General features: G+C 41.4%; 1 protein-coding gene and 1 long non-coding RNA gene across 3 annotated transcripts in view; one reads left to right on the top strand and one right to left on the bottom strand.

Moving 5' to 3' along the window:
• LOC141568548 (uncharacterized) overlaps positions 1 to 2,751 on the bottom strand; it is a 201,090-nt gene extending 198,339 nt beyond the window's left edge. Inside the window, exons 1-2 of one of the 2 annotated variants that reach the window (XR_016022375.1) lie at positions 2,588 to 2,751; positions 1,643 to 1,757 (exon numbers count right to left, since the gene is read on the bottom strand). This is a non-coding gene — a long non-coding RNA (uncharacterized LOC141568548). The remainder of the gene's footprint in view (positions 1 to 1,642; positions 1,758 to 2,587) is intronic. The other variant, XR_016022374.1, reaches the window with a different exon arrangement.
• A 127-nt stretch (positions 2,752 to 2,878) lies between these two features.
• E2F7 (E2F transcription factor 7) overlaps positions 2,879 to 12,832 on the top strand; it is a 38,133-nt gene continuing 28,179 nt past the window's right edge. The window contains exons 1-3 of the mRNA XM_019755019.3: positions 2,879 to 3,080; positions 3,760 to 3,852; positions 11,127 to 11,402. Of these exons, the coding sequence (XP_019610578.3) occupies positions 3,760 to 3,852; positions 11,127 to 11,402 (369 nt within the window). The 5' untranslated portion in view covers positions 2,879 to 3,080. The remainder of the gene's footprint in view (positions 3,081 to 3,759; positions 3,853 to 11,126; positions 11,403 to 12,832) is intronic.

Below are 12,832 nucleotides of genomic sequence, written 5' to 3'. Positions count from 1 at the left end.
GATTATTGAGGTAGAACTACAAAATACGTCAATAAGCATGAAACCTGGTATCGAGAGGTAAGGTGTGTGTTCTCTCCTCGTGAATATGGGTGGATCTTTGATTCTTCATCCAAAACAATATGGCAGAATTGATGTTTAGTTCTGAGGCTACATCACAAAAGGCATTGTAATTTCCACCTTGTGAGTTGGGATGCCATCGGAGCCCTGAGCCACTATGTAAGTCTAACTACATTAGCCACATGCTGTAAGGAGGGTCAGGCCACACGGAAAAACCACATGCAGGGATTCAGTGCCCCACCAGAGTTCCCAGCCACCATCAGTGTCAATTGAATAACAGAGATTGGCAGATTATTTACAAATTCTAGGACTTGAAAGCATCAACATAAATAGAGTAGTGTTGAAGTAATGTCTCTAAATTTGCCCATCAAACATTCATTTTGTAGTTTTCCTCCAAAACTAAGATCAATCTTACTTTAAACAATCAATGAAATTACCAGTGTCTGAAGCTACATTTTGAGGTTTTCTTGTTTTGAAGAGTGGCTACATTTGAAATGAAATAGATAGAAGAAAAATACTCTGAAAAAGCGAGGAAAAGGTCTGTAACAACAAACTGCCTCATCCTCAAACAAACAACCACTACTATTTTGAAATACCAGAGAAATTAATAGACTTTTAATAATTAGGATGTGGGTCCAGAAGGCTGTATAGTGGTTCCTAGAGAAAGGTATATCGACATCGTAATCCCTGGAACCTATGTCACCTGATTTGGAAAAAGGTTCTTTGCAGATATAATTTAGTTAAGGATTTTGAGATGAAATCACCCTGGATTATGCAGGTGAAACCTAAATTCAATAACAAGTGTCCTTATCAAAGACACAGGAGAGATTTAATAGGCAGAAGGGGAAGAGGCAATGTGGCCACTGATGCAAAGATCTCAGAGATCTGAGGGAGGCAGCCATACACGACGGATTCCAGAAGCTGGAAGAGGCAAAAAACAGATTGTTCTCTAGAGCCCCAGGAGTGCAGGGCTTGATTTCGGACTTCTGACCTTCAGAACTGTATCTGTTGTTCTAAACCAACCAGTTTGTGATAATTTGTTACAGCAGCCACAGTAAATGAATACAGTTGGGAAAAAAAATTTCCTCGTTGAAATTTTCTGTTTCCACGTAAGTGCAAAATTTAATAAATTGCAAGTTTATTCTTTATACTTGCCTCCTTATGCTTCTACCTACAAGCTAGATTTCAGTTCAAAATATTATTTCTAATATAAAAATGTCAAATTTTTATTACCACTGTTTTCTTTATGTTTAAGGTATTCATACTTTTTTGTCTTTTTAACATATGACCTAGCAGTGATTTTAAAGCTGTATTTATCAGTAATCTAAACTGAGTACAAAGTGAAGGACTTGATTGAGCATTTTAAATTCTGCAGACGGTTCGTTCAAAACATATATAGATATATATCTATATGTTATTTATATATATATGAGAGGTGAAGAGTGGAGCACTTGGTATAGAAAGGATAACAGGGAGAATGATATCCTTGCTACAAAGTATATGGTTTATTGGAAAATGTCTGTAGACATGCTTTAAGAAGGCTGTCTCAAATTCCAATAGTGGGACATCCTACAAAATGACTTACCAGTACTCTTCAAAACTGTCAATGTCATCAAAAACGAGGAAAGTACTGTATAAGACATTGTCACAGCCAAGAGGAGCCTAGGGTGACATGAAGACTAAAAATGTAATGTGGTATCCTGAAAGAGAAAAAGAACATTAGGCAAAAATTAAGGAAATCTGAATAAAGTAATGACTTCAGTTAAGAATCATATATCAATACTTGTCCATTAATTTTAATGACAGTATTAGACAAATGTAAAATGTTAATAAATAGATGAAATGGGTTACTAGATATAGGGAAATTCTCTGTCCAGCGTCTCAATTTTTCTGTAAATTTAAAACTATTCTAAACAATAATGTCTATGGAAACACACACGGCTGTCTATCAATATTCATATTTTAAATAAGAAACTGAAGTTGAAGGAAGTGAAACACTGAATACAAATCAGTAATGTTGAGGAAATTTTCTTGAGTGTTTCCCAGAACGCTAGTCCATATTGCAAAGAAATGTTTAATAAGTCCTTTTTTCCCCCTAATTATTGGCGATGTTCTGAAATGGGAACACCACCAAGAACTTTTCCAGACTTGCAAGAAAATTAAAAAAAAAAAAAAAAACAAGACAAAAACAGCTGGTTCTGCTTGCAGCCTAGTTTCCAGGGCTAATGCCATCTGCTCTCAGCAGCAAGAGTGGTAACCATGGTTCACGTGTCACACCAGCGTTCGGTGTTAGGAAGTTTGCCCCAACAAGCCTGGACAACTTGGCTTCTGCGCAGGTTGCTGGGGGGCAGGAGGTGGCGACAGCCGCATCCAGAGTGTGTATATCGTTTTTCCAAACTCCATCTGCTTCCCCTTCCCCTGACTGTGCCCGCGATCTACCCGCGCGGCATGTCCAGGGAACTTGAGCGGGTCTTCTATGCATAACAAAAGAGCCCTCCCCTTCTCCTCCCGCCGCCCCGCCCGCCCCCACCTTGGCTTCCCGCGGCCGCCGGGGTCCGCGTCGTCAGCAGGAATTGGCTCCCAGGCCCAAGGTTTCCAGGTACCCGGAAGGGGGAGGGGGCCAAAGCGGCAACAATTGGGCGGGTGCGGGCGAAACGCGCGGCCAGGAGCGCCAAGGCTCCGAGGGGCGGCAAGCCCGGGCTGTGCCGCCGCGCGATTGGCCCGGGCCGCCCTCCCCCCGCCGCCGCTGATTGGTGGATTCTCAAATTCGGTCTCAAGGCGCCAGAGGAGGTGTTTTAGCGGGGACTGCGATCCTGGGCTGCAGTCGCTGTCGGCGTGTCGCTGGTGCTACCCGGGCGCGGCGGGATCCCAGCCAGCGCAGGCATTCGGAACCCGGGTCTGCGCGCTTAGCTTTCCCTACCTGATGTCACCGTCCGGCTGCTGATCTCCTCGACCCGCTGATCCCGCTCGGATGTGAGGCGGTGTAGGTTCCCGTAGAGGCAGGAAGCCTTCGCAAAGACGGAGTAAGTAGCGTGCGCCCCCGCGCTGGCGGGCAGGCGGGAATTGGGGGTAAAGGGGACCCCGCCCGCCCCGGGAGCCAGCCTGCCACCCTTCCCCTTCGCGGCTGGCGGAGAATTGAGGAATTTCAGCTGCCAGACGAGGAGCGCGTGGGGTGTCCTGGCTCCAGCTCTCCCTCTGGCAGGGCAGTAAAGGGGACTTAACCTTACGATTTGGGGGGGTTCTTTGGGAGAGTTTATCCTTTGGGTCTGCTCGGAAGCCTGAGAAGGGGCTGCGCTAAGCGTTGACTGGGTTTGGTCTAGCGATCAGGTTTCTTCCCCCCGGATTCAAACCCCCTCAAAGCCGAATTCCTCCCAGTTCTTTGCGCCAAAATTAACTGACCTAGGAGACCCTGTAGACAGATTTGCCCTACACACATCTTACCTGGTAACTTTATTTTGTTCTGTTACTTTTCATTTAAAATCTTTATTTTTGTCGTGTGTTTTTTTCTTCCCAAGTTTTTAGTAATTAGTGTTTGTGTTATTCATGTGCGTTTTAGAGTTGGGGGTGGCTTACGCTCCTGGAAATTCCCAGGATCAATTTAGGGAGGGGAAGTTCATGTTCACGAACAAGTAATAGATATTTTGGCTGGAGGAGAAAACATCCAATTGTAAAATCATTTTCTAATGTAATTGTGCATTACAGATGGAGGTGAATTGTTTAACACTAAAAGACCTGATCAACCCCAGGCAGCCCAGACTAGATTTTGCAACTGAAGATGGGGAAAATGCACAAAAGGTAAGTAAGTGCACTTAAGTACCTTAAGCTCTAACATATTTAGGATGGTGATGTCTAATTCAGTTAAGTGTTTCAATATGCCACTTATATTTGTCTTATATACCTAATTAATTTTGATGAACATTATAGAAATATACTTTTTTAATGGAAGCATCCAAACTTATTGAGTTTCCCAGTTACTGTGCAGTGGAAAGGGGCTGGGTTAGATGCAGTGTTGGAAACAATTTATATGACTCAAAGATATGCAGGACGCTGCAATAAAAAATTTGTAATACTTGTTGTCAAAAGTGGAATTAGCTAATGCTGTGCAGGAATGTTAAGCCTCAGTTGCCTGGAAAATAGACTCTTTTTTGCTGTGAATTCTGGATTATTAAAATGCTGTGAAATGTTCTTCATACACATTAATCAGCTCCTAGAAGCTGTTTCATTCACCCAGGAGTGTGACCTACAGGCATATAGGGAGATAAGCCCACCAACATACTCTTTTACTATTTTACAGTACCACTGCTGGTCTGGTTTTGCACTGAGTCATCTCGCCTTTTTTACACCCGTTGTGATTTGTAAGGCCCTGGTGGTGTCTTCAAGGAATATTACCAAGTAAACTGGCCATAGCAATATCTAAACTATCACCATACACACATCAGCACAGTTACACTCACCAACCAGTGCCCTATTGAAAATGTGTAATAGCTTATTAGTAGCGAACATCTAAGCATTTTTAGGCAAAGGCTAATAGCTATAACAAGCTCAGATTTAGAAACTTGGAATATAAATCTGAGCATAGCAACTTCTTTGGGCATTGAACTTCTCTAGGATCTTTGTCTACATTTTAGATTTAGCATCAACTCTGAATGAAACTGCCTGGTTGCAAAGCACCTTTGAAGAATATTTGACAACCATTAATTTTGGTTAGGTGTGAAATTGTATGCTTTTCCAAGGTTTTTTTTTTTTTTTTTTTCCTCCTGGCATTTGATTTACTTTTGTTAGGAAAAGAAGCACTCCAAAGCATTATGTTTTAAAGTGGACTTTTAAAAAAAGTACCTAAGCCATATGAGGGTGGAAATCTCCAGACTTTATATATTCAGAGTTTTGGCTTTTGGAGTTTCAGAGCAAAACTTTTTGTTTCCTTTATAATTTGGATGGGACAGCCTTGAAAGAATATGTGTACATTTATGTAAAGCCTAAATCAGTGTCCACTTCTTTCCTTCTGGGTCAATGACTTTTTATCAAGTGTTTTCAACAAGGACTTCTACCCTAGTTAGCATCAGCAAGTGCTATGTCCAGTTGAGCTTTCACATTCTAATGGGTGTGGAGAAAAACTCAAGTGACTCAAAATAGACTAGGAAAGGGGTTAAAATGTTTGAAATGGAATGTGCGTGCAGGAATTATTTCGCCTCAAAGAGGAGGCAAGGGAGGAGAACAAGATGCTTCTGCCCAGACACTAGGAGGGGCTTTTGTCTCTCTTTTCACTTTGCTGTGAAATAAAGGAAGGGAAATTTCTAGGGATGGTGAGAACTTGGGATTCGGAGCCAGAGAGATCTGGGTTTGATTTCCTGCTCTGCCATTTATTGGTTATGTAACCTCAAACATACATATTTATTCAGTCTTTCAACAAATATTTATGTTCCAGGTGCTAGGGGTACAGTATTTTAATAAGTCTCCCAACCTAGTTAAGCCTGTTTCTTTCTTCCATAAATCGGAGCTAATAAATTGTACTTCCCCCTTTGGGTTTTTGTAAGGCACCCAGCAACACATACTGTTCACACTATAGTCAAACTGACAGGCCAAAGATGAATATGATGCAGGTCCTGCCCTCAGTTACCTGAGAGACTTTCAGGGACTCGGATGTAAAACTAACCAACTGTTCTATGGTTTGGTAAGTGCTATAATAGGAGTGCGAACTAAGAGACCCCGGCAGAACAGAGAAGGGAGAAATAAATTCATGGGGAGTCTAGTTGGAGTTGGAAGGCTTCACAAAGGCGCTAACCTTTGGGCTGAGGACGTTCAACCTACAAGAAAACAAGAGTGAGTAAGAAGGACGTTTTAGGCAGAAGCAACAGCATGAGGTGTGGGCATTCAAGAAATGTACAATAGATCCAGAGTGGCCAGAAGCTAGTGGTGCCAAGTTGTTCCTTCCTGAAACCCTCTGAGGGCTGCCTGCTCCAGTGTCCTGTGGATCAGTTGGCCTTTAGAGCATTTATCTTTCTTGACTGGTCAACAACTCTTATATAAGTACTGTATTATACATACATCTTCTTACTACTCATAGAGAAACTTTCTTTAAAACGTAAAGGAGTTTTCAACTTCATTACCCAAATTTACTGTGCCCAGTTGTGGGATTATAAACAAAACGCCTTGTAAGTTGTTTGCAATGCATTTACGCACAACAGAAATAGAAAATGGATGATTTGGGAGGAAGGTGAACAGTAAGGACTGAGCTGTGAGGAGGGCTTTGTGGAAGCGAAAACACTTGAACTACAACTTGAAGGAATGAAGGTTAAGACATAGGCAAGTAGAGGGGAAGGGAACTAGTAAAGAAGTAGAAATGAATGTGGTATATTTGGGGACAACACCTAGACTTGGTGGGCACAAGTTTTCTTTGAAGGTCATTCATTTGTGCAGTGGTTAAGAAAGAAGGTAAGTTCAGTTTGAAATAGGTACCTGTACCTGTGTCATTACAGGTAAATAAATATGTGTAGGTGGCCACTGGTTGCCTGACTTTGGAATTCATGGAAGGTGCCAGGCACAAACTTGGGAGTTATCAACATACATACTTGGGAGTTGGTTTTAAAGCAATGTACAAAAGAGTAGTGAACTACCCCCAAAGAGAGCAAACAGAGAGGAGCAGAGGTCTGAGGTTTGTAAGCATGGAAAAGAGGAACCAGTGAAGGGGACTGAGACAGAGCAGTCAGAGAAGTAGGAAGAGAACCAACAGAAACAGTGTTATCTCAGAAGGACTGACAGTTATAGAGCAAAGAACAGTCAACAGTGTTAAACACTGCAGTGAGGTCACGTGAGGTATTGTGTTGTTGCCTTGGCACCTGAGAGGTGACCTAAGTGAGAAGCAGTGGATCAGAACACACTGATAGTTTGAAGAACCCCTGGGACGTGGGCAGGGGAATCCCCTCAGTGTGGATTACTCATTCTGGAAAGTGTGCTCTGAAGGAACGGAGAGTTGTTAGTCAATAGCTAGTGGGAGACACTTTCTAGCCTGTCTTTGCAGTGAGCCTTAATAGGTAGGGTTTCAATGGGCAGAGCTTAGCCAATAGCAGTAAAGACCAAGTGATGGTGTGAGCAACAGCTCATATGTGATAAAGTGCCGGGCAAGTTTAAGAAATGCGAGTGAACTCTTGGGGCAGAATTTGGAATCTGCATGAGATGGAAGTCGAAAAGCAGTTGGCAGAATAGTGCCCAGGGCCGTGACAAGGCTGATGACTGTATATATTAACATGACCAAAGCTGTATCTGAAACGGAAGCAAGACTGAAACCCAGATCTTTTATCTACAAAGCCCTTTCTGTGGGAGCATACAGCATGGTTGTAATGCCGGTATAATTAACAATAACCATGAACATTTGTATAGTACTTCACAGAGTACAAATGATCTCACTTTCATTATCTGATCTGTTCCTCACAGCAACTCTATGGCGGGTAAGCCAAGGTGTGTTACCTCCATTTACATATGAGAACTGGAGAACCTGTTTCATGGGTTACTTTCTCCAGGCTCTCTCTAAAGGAGGAAGTGATTTCCAGGGTTTTGCAGCTTAGATTTCCTGGCAAGCAGATCTGACAAGGAGCTTAGTGTGCAGGAGGTTTATAGGGAGTGCTCTGAGGATCAGTGCCTGTGGAAGGGCAGGCAGACCCGCAGAGGGAGAAACACATCTACAACGGTCTCAGTAGAAGTCTGAGTTCACCCTACAGGGAGTCCTAGGATGACCCCTCGGAGTAGTCCTGAGTCAGGATGAAGGGGCCAGGCTCTCAATCATACGTGTCAGTGCTACCTCTACCAGCCACTGAAGAAAAGGCCACCCGGGGAGGGGCCTGAGCCCAGATGAGGCAGCCCTCCTCAGCCAAGGCGAGAAGAGGCTTCTTGTTGGCATTACTTCCAGCAGCTGCAACAATGAGTCATTCATTCCTGCAGAGGTCTGGGTGCATTTCAGCATCCACCACAAAACTGGACGGCCTTGCTGGAAAGCCTTGCAGATAGAAACTTTAGTCTGAACCCCTTATTTTATGGATCAGGAAACCTGGGCCCAGACAGAATGAACAGTTTGTCCAGTAGCAAAAAGATACAGAGCTGAGACAAAAACCAGGTTTCTGAATTCTCATGCTAATCCCCTTTCCACCGAATTATACAGCGTCTGGACTGCAGGCTAGACACATGGATGGAGCAGGGTGCAATTCAATAGCATTTGACTTTTCTGCTCACCTGAGACCTTGTAAAACAATTTACCAGGCTTTTTTTTTTTTTCCTTTTGTTGTGGAAGTGTGATGCAGTCACAATCAACCAAGTAACCTAACTCCCCGGCTTTAAGTACAGATGGTCCTGAATGATGGTTCAACTTATGATCACTCAACTTTATGATGGTGTGAAAGAACTTCAAATTTTGAATTTGGATCTTTCCCTGGGCTAGTGATATGCGGCAGAATTTTCTTGTGGTTCTGGGCAGTGGCAGGGAGCCGCAGCTCCCAGTCAGCCAGCAATCATGAGGGTAAACAACCAATACTCTGCAGTTCACTGTGTTCTGGCATTTTTGGATATTATGTTTCATGTTTTCACATCCCATTATGTCTACAAAATACCCATTTGTGTCTCCTGCTTCTGGTGAGAAGAGAAGGCGCTTACAGATGCTCCTCAACTTACGATGGGGTTACGTCCCTATAATGCAAGTATTCTGAGCACATTTACGGTAGGTTAGGCTAAGCTACGATGTTGATAGGTATATTAAATGCATTTTTGACTTAATAATATTTTCAACTTACAATTGGTTTATTGGGACACAACTTCATCATAAGTCGAGGTGCACCTGTATTACATAAGCTGTAGTGAAACTATAACAAAGTGTTGGAGGGAAATAATCCATCTGAATTGCTCCTCAGTAGGGAAAAAGTAAGGTACCATGGAAAGTAGAGAAGCCTGGGCCACACCCTCTACTGTGTGGATACCTTTTCAAATAACTAGATAATCAAGGCACCATGTTCTCTGAACATCTTATAAGGGACAAGGCGTTACGCCAAACAGTGTGAGCAATGAGACATGTGGCACTTGCTCCCTGATCTCCACAAGTGCACAGCCTCGTTAATGAGACAAGACATACAACCAGGAAGTTAAATATATTAGCTCTGATCATCAGGATGAATGGTCATAAAGCATGGGAAAGGGGGAGAGATAATAGCTAAGTTTCATGGCCTGTCAGGAACTATTCTCATAACCCGTGTGGTTGGTATTTTTATGAACTTCATTTTCAGTTGAGAGAATTAAAGTCTAGTGCCGAGCGAGAACGAGCCCTCCTTCATACTGCTGATAAGTAGCAGAGGCAAGTAAACTGGCCCTAGAGCCTGCGTGCAGAACTGCTTCTGCCTCCCCATAGACGCTAGTGGGGCCTGCTGGGTACTTTATCTTGGAGCTGTAAAAACGGTAACTTCTGCCTGATTTGCACCCAGGACAAGCTTATTTCTAGGTGCAGAATTTCAGAAACTCCTGCTTTCAGCTATTTTTTGCATTCCAGTTACTTTTATACAAATGAGATTGTATGTGACCTCCAGCAAGTTATTTAACCTCTCTGTGCCTCAGTTTCTAAATCCGTAGACTGAAAAACTAACAGTACCTAGGTCACGGGATTAGATGAGGAGTTGATATATGTTAAGTACATGAGATGCCCAGTATGGCACATAGGAAATGCTTACTGGATGCTTACTGCTGCTGGATGCTTACTGCTGCTGTGGCGTGAGAAACCGTCACTTCCATCCCCACCCCCTTCCTTCCTGTTACACTAGGATAGAACCTCACCATGGCTAGCTGGCAGCTTCTGCTAATCCGAGGAACAAGAGTTGGCTTACTAACAAAAACTCCAGTTTCTCCCAAACAATCTTTTCCCTCTTCACATGTTGCTCATTTATAAGGAAGCACTTTTTTCAAACCACTGCTCAGCCAAACTCCAAGCATGCAGTAGCAATAGAGTGATATGTGTACAGGAAAAGGAGTGACAAATATTTAACTTACCAACCTTCATAATTATATAAAACATTATTGCCTGGAGGTGAATTGTGCGACAGGAAGAGCAGCATGTTTCTGATTTTGAATGCCAAAAACTGGTTTTAGGGGAAAGACATTTGTTTTAATTACTTGGTAGTTCCAAATGTGGATTCTCTATACACAATCCTTTTTCACAGCAGACTGATGGACATAATGGACCCATCATTAATCTTTTCTTACAATTATCAAAGACGTTTTACTCAAAGTGTGATCTGAGGGCAGGCTGTACTCCACAAAGTACTACCAAGCTGCAAAAAAAACAACAGAACTGGAGAGTTTTAATCACTTAGAAACCTCTGTAACAATTTGTTGTTGCCCTCGTGACATCTAAGCCTGTGATCAGTGGTCTTTTCTTGTTGAACAGGCCGTAGATTAGTTTGATTGGCAAACTCAAGTAGAAAGTCACATGGGGTAGAGGTTGTATATGAGTCCTGTGAAGTAAGATGACATGTCAGGATGTGGGAATTCGAAAATAAAAAATTCTAGTCCCTTGCCATGGATGGTTTGAGAAGCACTGCTGTGAGTGAATAACATTAGACAGCTCTGCAGGTTTGTTTGAAATGTGGCATTTTGTTGGGTGCACTTCCATTACTCGGTCCTGCTCAGTGCTATATTAGCAACGGTGAACACTGAACGACAAAAGCATAATGCTCTTCGCTAGTTAGTGCAAACTTGTACGTAGTTTAAAAAAATTATGACACTTAGGAGCATGTGGAATTAACTCACATTTGCCCTTCTCATCCCCACCTATTACAAGTATCCATCAGTGACAGATAACACTCATGGCTTTTTCAAAGGTGCCATGAAAAATAAGCATAAAAGGAGTAGCAGATTATAAGCAGCTTCTCATTGGAGACTCTCCTTGATTGCCATGCTTCCTTCTCACTGTTTTCGTCAGTCCTATCCTAATATTTTTTAGCCCTGAACATAAGGTCTGTTTGTAGTTTCATGGTGGGAACAAAGTGTCCTCTTAGCTGCCCTTTCTCGTTCTTACTAAAAGGTCTTTTTTAAAAATACAGGAAAATATATTTGTTGATCCATCAAGGATGGCCCCAAAGACTCCAATCAAAAATGAACCGATTGACTTATCGAAGCAAAAAATCTTCACTCCAGAAAGGAATCCCATTACTCCAGTAAAGCTTGTCGACAGACAACAGGCAGAACCATGGACGCCCACAGCTAACCTGAAGATGCTCATCAGCGCTGCAAGCCCAGACATAAGAGACCGGGAGAAGAAAAAGGGGCTGTTCAGACCCATTGAGAACAAGGATAATGCATTTACAGACTCTCTGCAGGTAAACAGGCTATGCTCCCAAGGGCTCTTACGGAATTTAAAATTATTTTTATTTGATTATTAAAAAAATCATAGAATTATCAATATTTCAACTACTTTGGGACAAAAGCAGTATTAAACTTAAATTCTTTATATATGTGTAGCTGAAATGGAACTCTCACCCTGTATCTCATTTTTCATAATGAATGCTTTCTTGTCTTTATGTTACCCCCGTGACCAGTACACATTTAAAAATAAATTTTTTTAAATAATAATATTTAATAACTTTGATTTAATGAGAGAATTTGGTATTTTTTAAATGCTGCTGTGAATTTAATTTTGCTCCAATTTAAAGGGTAATAATAATCTAAATACCGTGTTTCTCCGAAAATAAGACCTAACCAGACCATCAGCTCTAATGCGTCTTTTTGGAGCAAAAATTAATATAAGTCCTGGTCTTATTTTAATATAAGATAAGACTGGGTATAATATAATATAATACAAGGTCTTATATTAATTTTTGCTCCAAAAGACGCATTAGAGCTGATGGTCTGGCTAGGTCTTATTTTCGGGGGAAACAATGGTATTTTTAACTTGGAAAATTTCATTATTCTCATGTATATTCATTATGTGGTTTGGAGCTTTATAGTTAAGTCATCTTTAAATTACATGTCCTATGGGGAACCAGAGCTATTAAATAAGCAGCACATCTATACTTTTTTAAAAAAATCAGTGGTCACTATTTTCACTCTCCCGTCAAACTTTCTCCCAGACATGCTAAGAAAAGTTACTCACAGATTTGAATGTTATTTCTCTTCCATTTTTCCTCATCTTGGTGGATTTTTAAATCTATAAAAATTACCAAAATGAATAAATTGGGAAGAGAGAAGAGAAAAAGATGTCCCAAATTACAACTTGAAATTAACAAAATGAAGTGAATCTTTGTTGCAGTAGTAAAACTAACAGATTCTTTCATGTAACTGAATACAAATCAGATCACACTTTGAGAACCACTGCCCTAGAGAAACTCCTGTTTATGTACACCAGGAGACATAATATCATAACAAGAATATCATAGCTGTATAGTTCCTATTAGCCCAAACTGGCAACAACCCAAGTCGTTACAAGCAGGAAAATGGATAAATAAATTGTGGTATATTCAATGCAATGGATTATCATTCAGCAATGAGTATGAGAGAACTATAGCTACATGCAAGAACATGAATGAATCTTAATTATGTACGGTAAGCCCTCACTTAACCTTGTTGATAGGTTCTGCAATTTTAAGCAAAACGACAGATAACAAAACTGATTTTACTATAGGCTAATTGATATAAACAAGAGTTAAATTCCTACAGCATCTCATCAACATTATAAAAAAAGGGTTTTTGAACTAATTGACATTATTCATGGACCTGCTGTATGTTGATAGAAAAAAGCAAGTCCCAGAAA

Source organism: Rhinolophus sinicus, chromosome 1, assembly GCF_057876585.1.
Source record: "Rhinolophus sinicus isolate RSI-liver-muscle chromosome 1, RSI-T2T, whole genome shotgun sequence".
In the NCBI taxonomy this organism is placed as follows: domain Eukaryota; kingdom Metazoa; phylum Chordata; class Mammalia; order Chiroptera; family Rhinolophidae; genus Rhinolophus; species Rhinolophus sinicus.
Note: the sequence above shows the minus strand (reverse complement) of the source record. Positions and strands in the feature narration are given on the sequence as shown.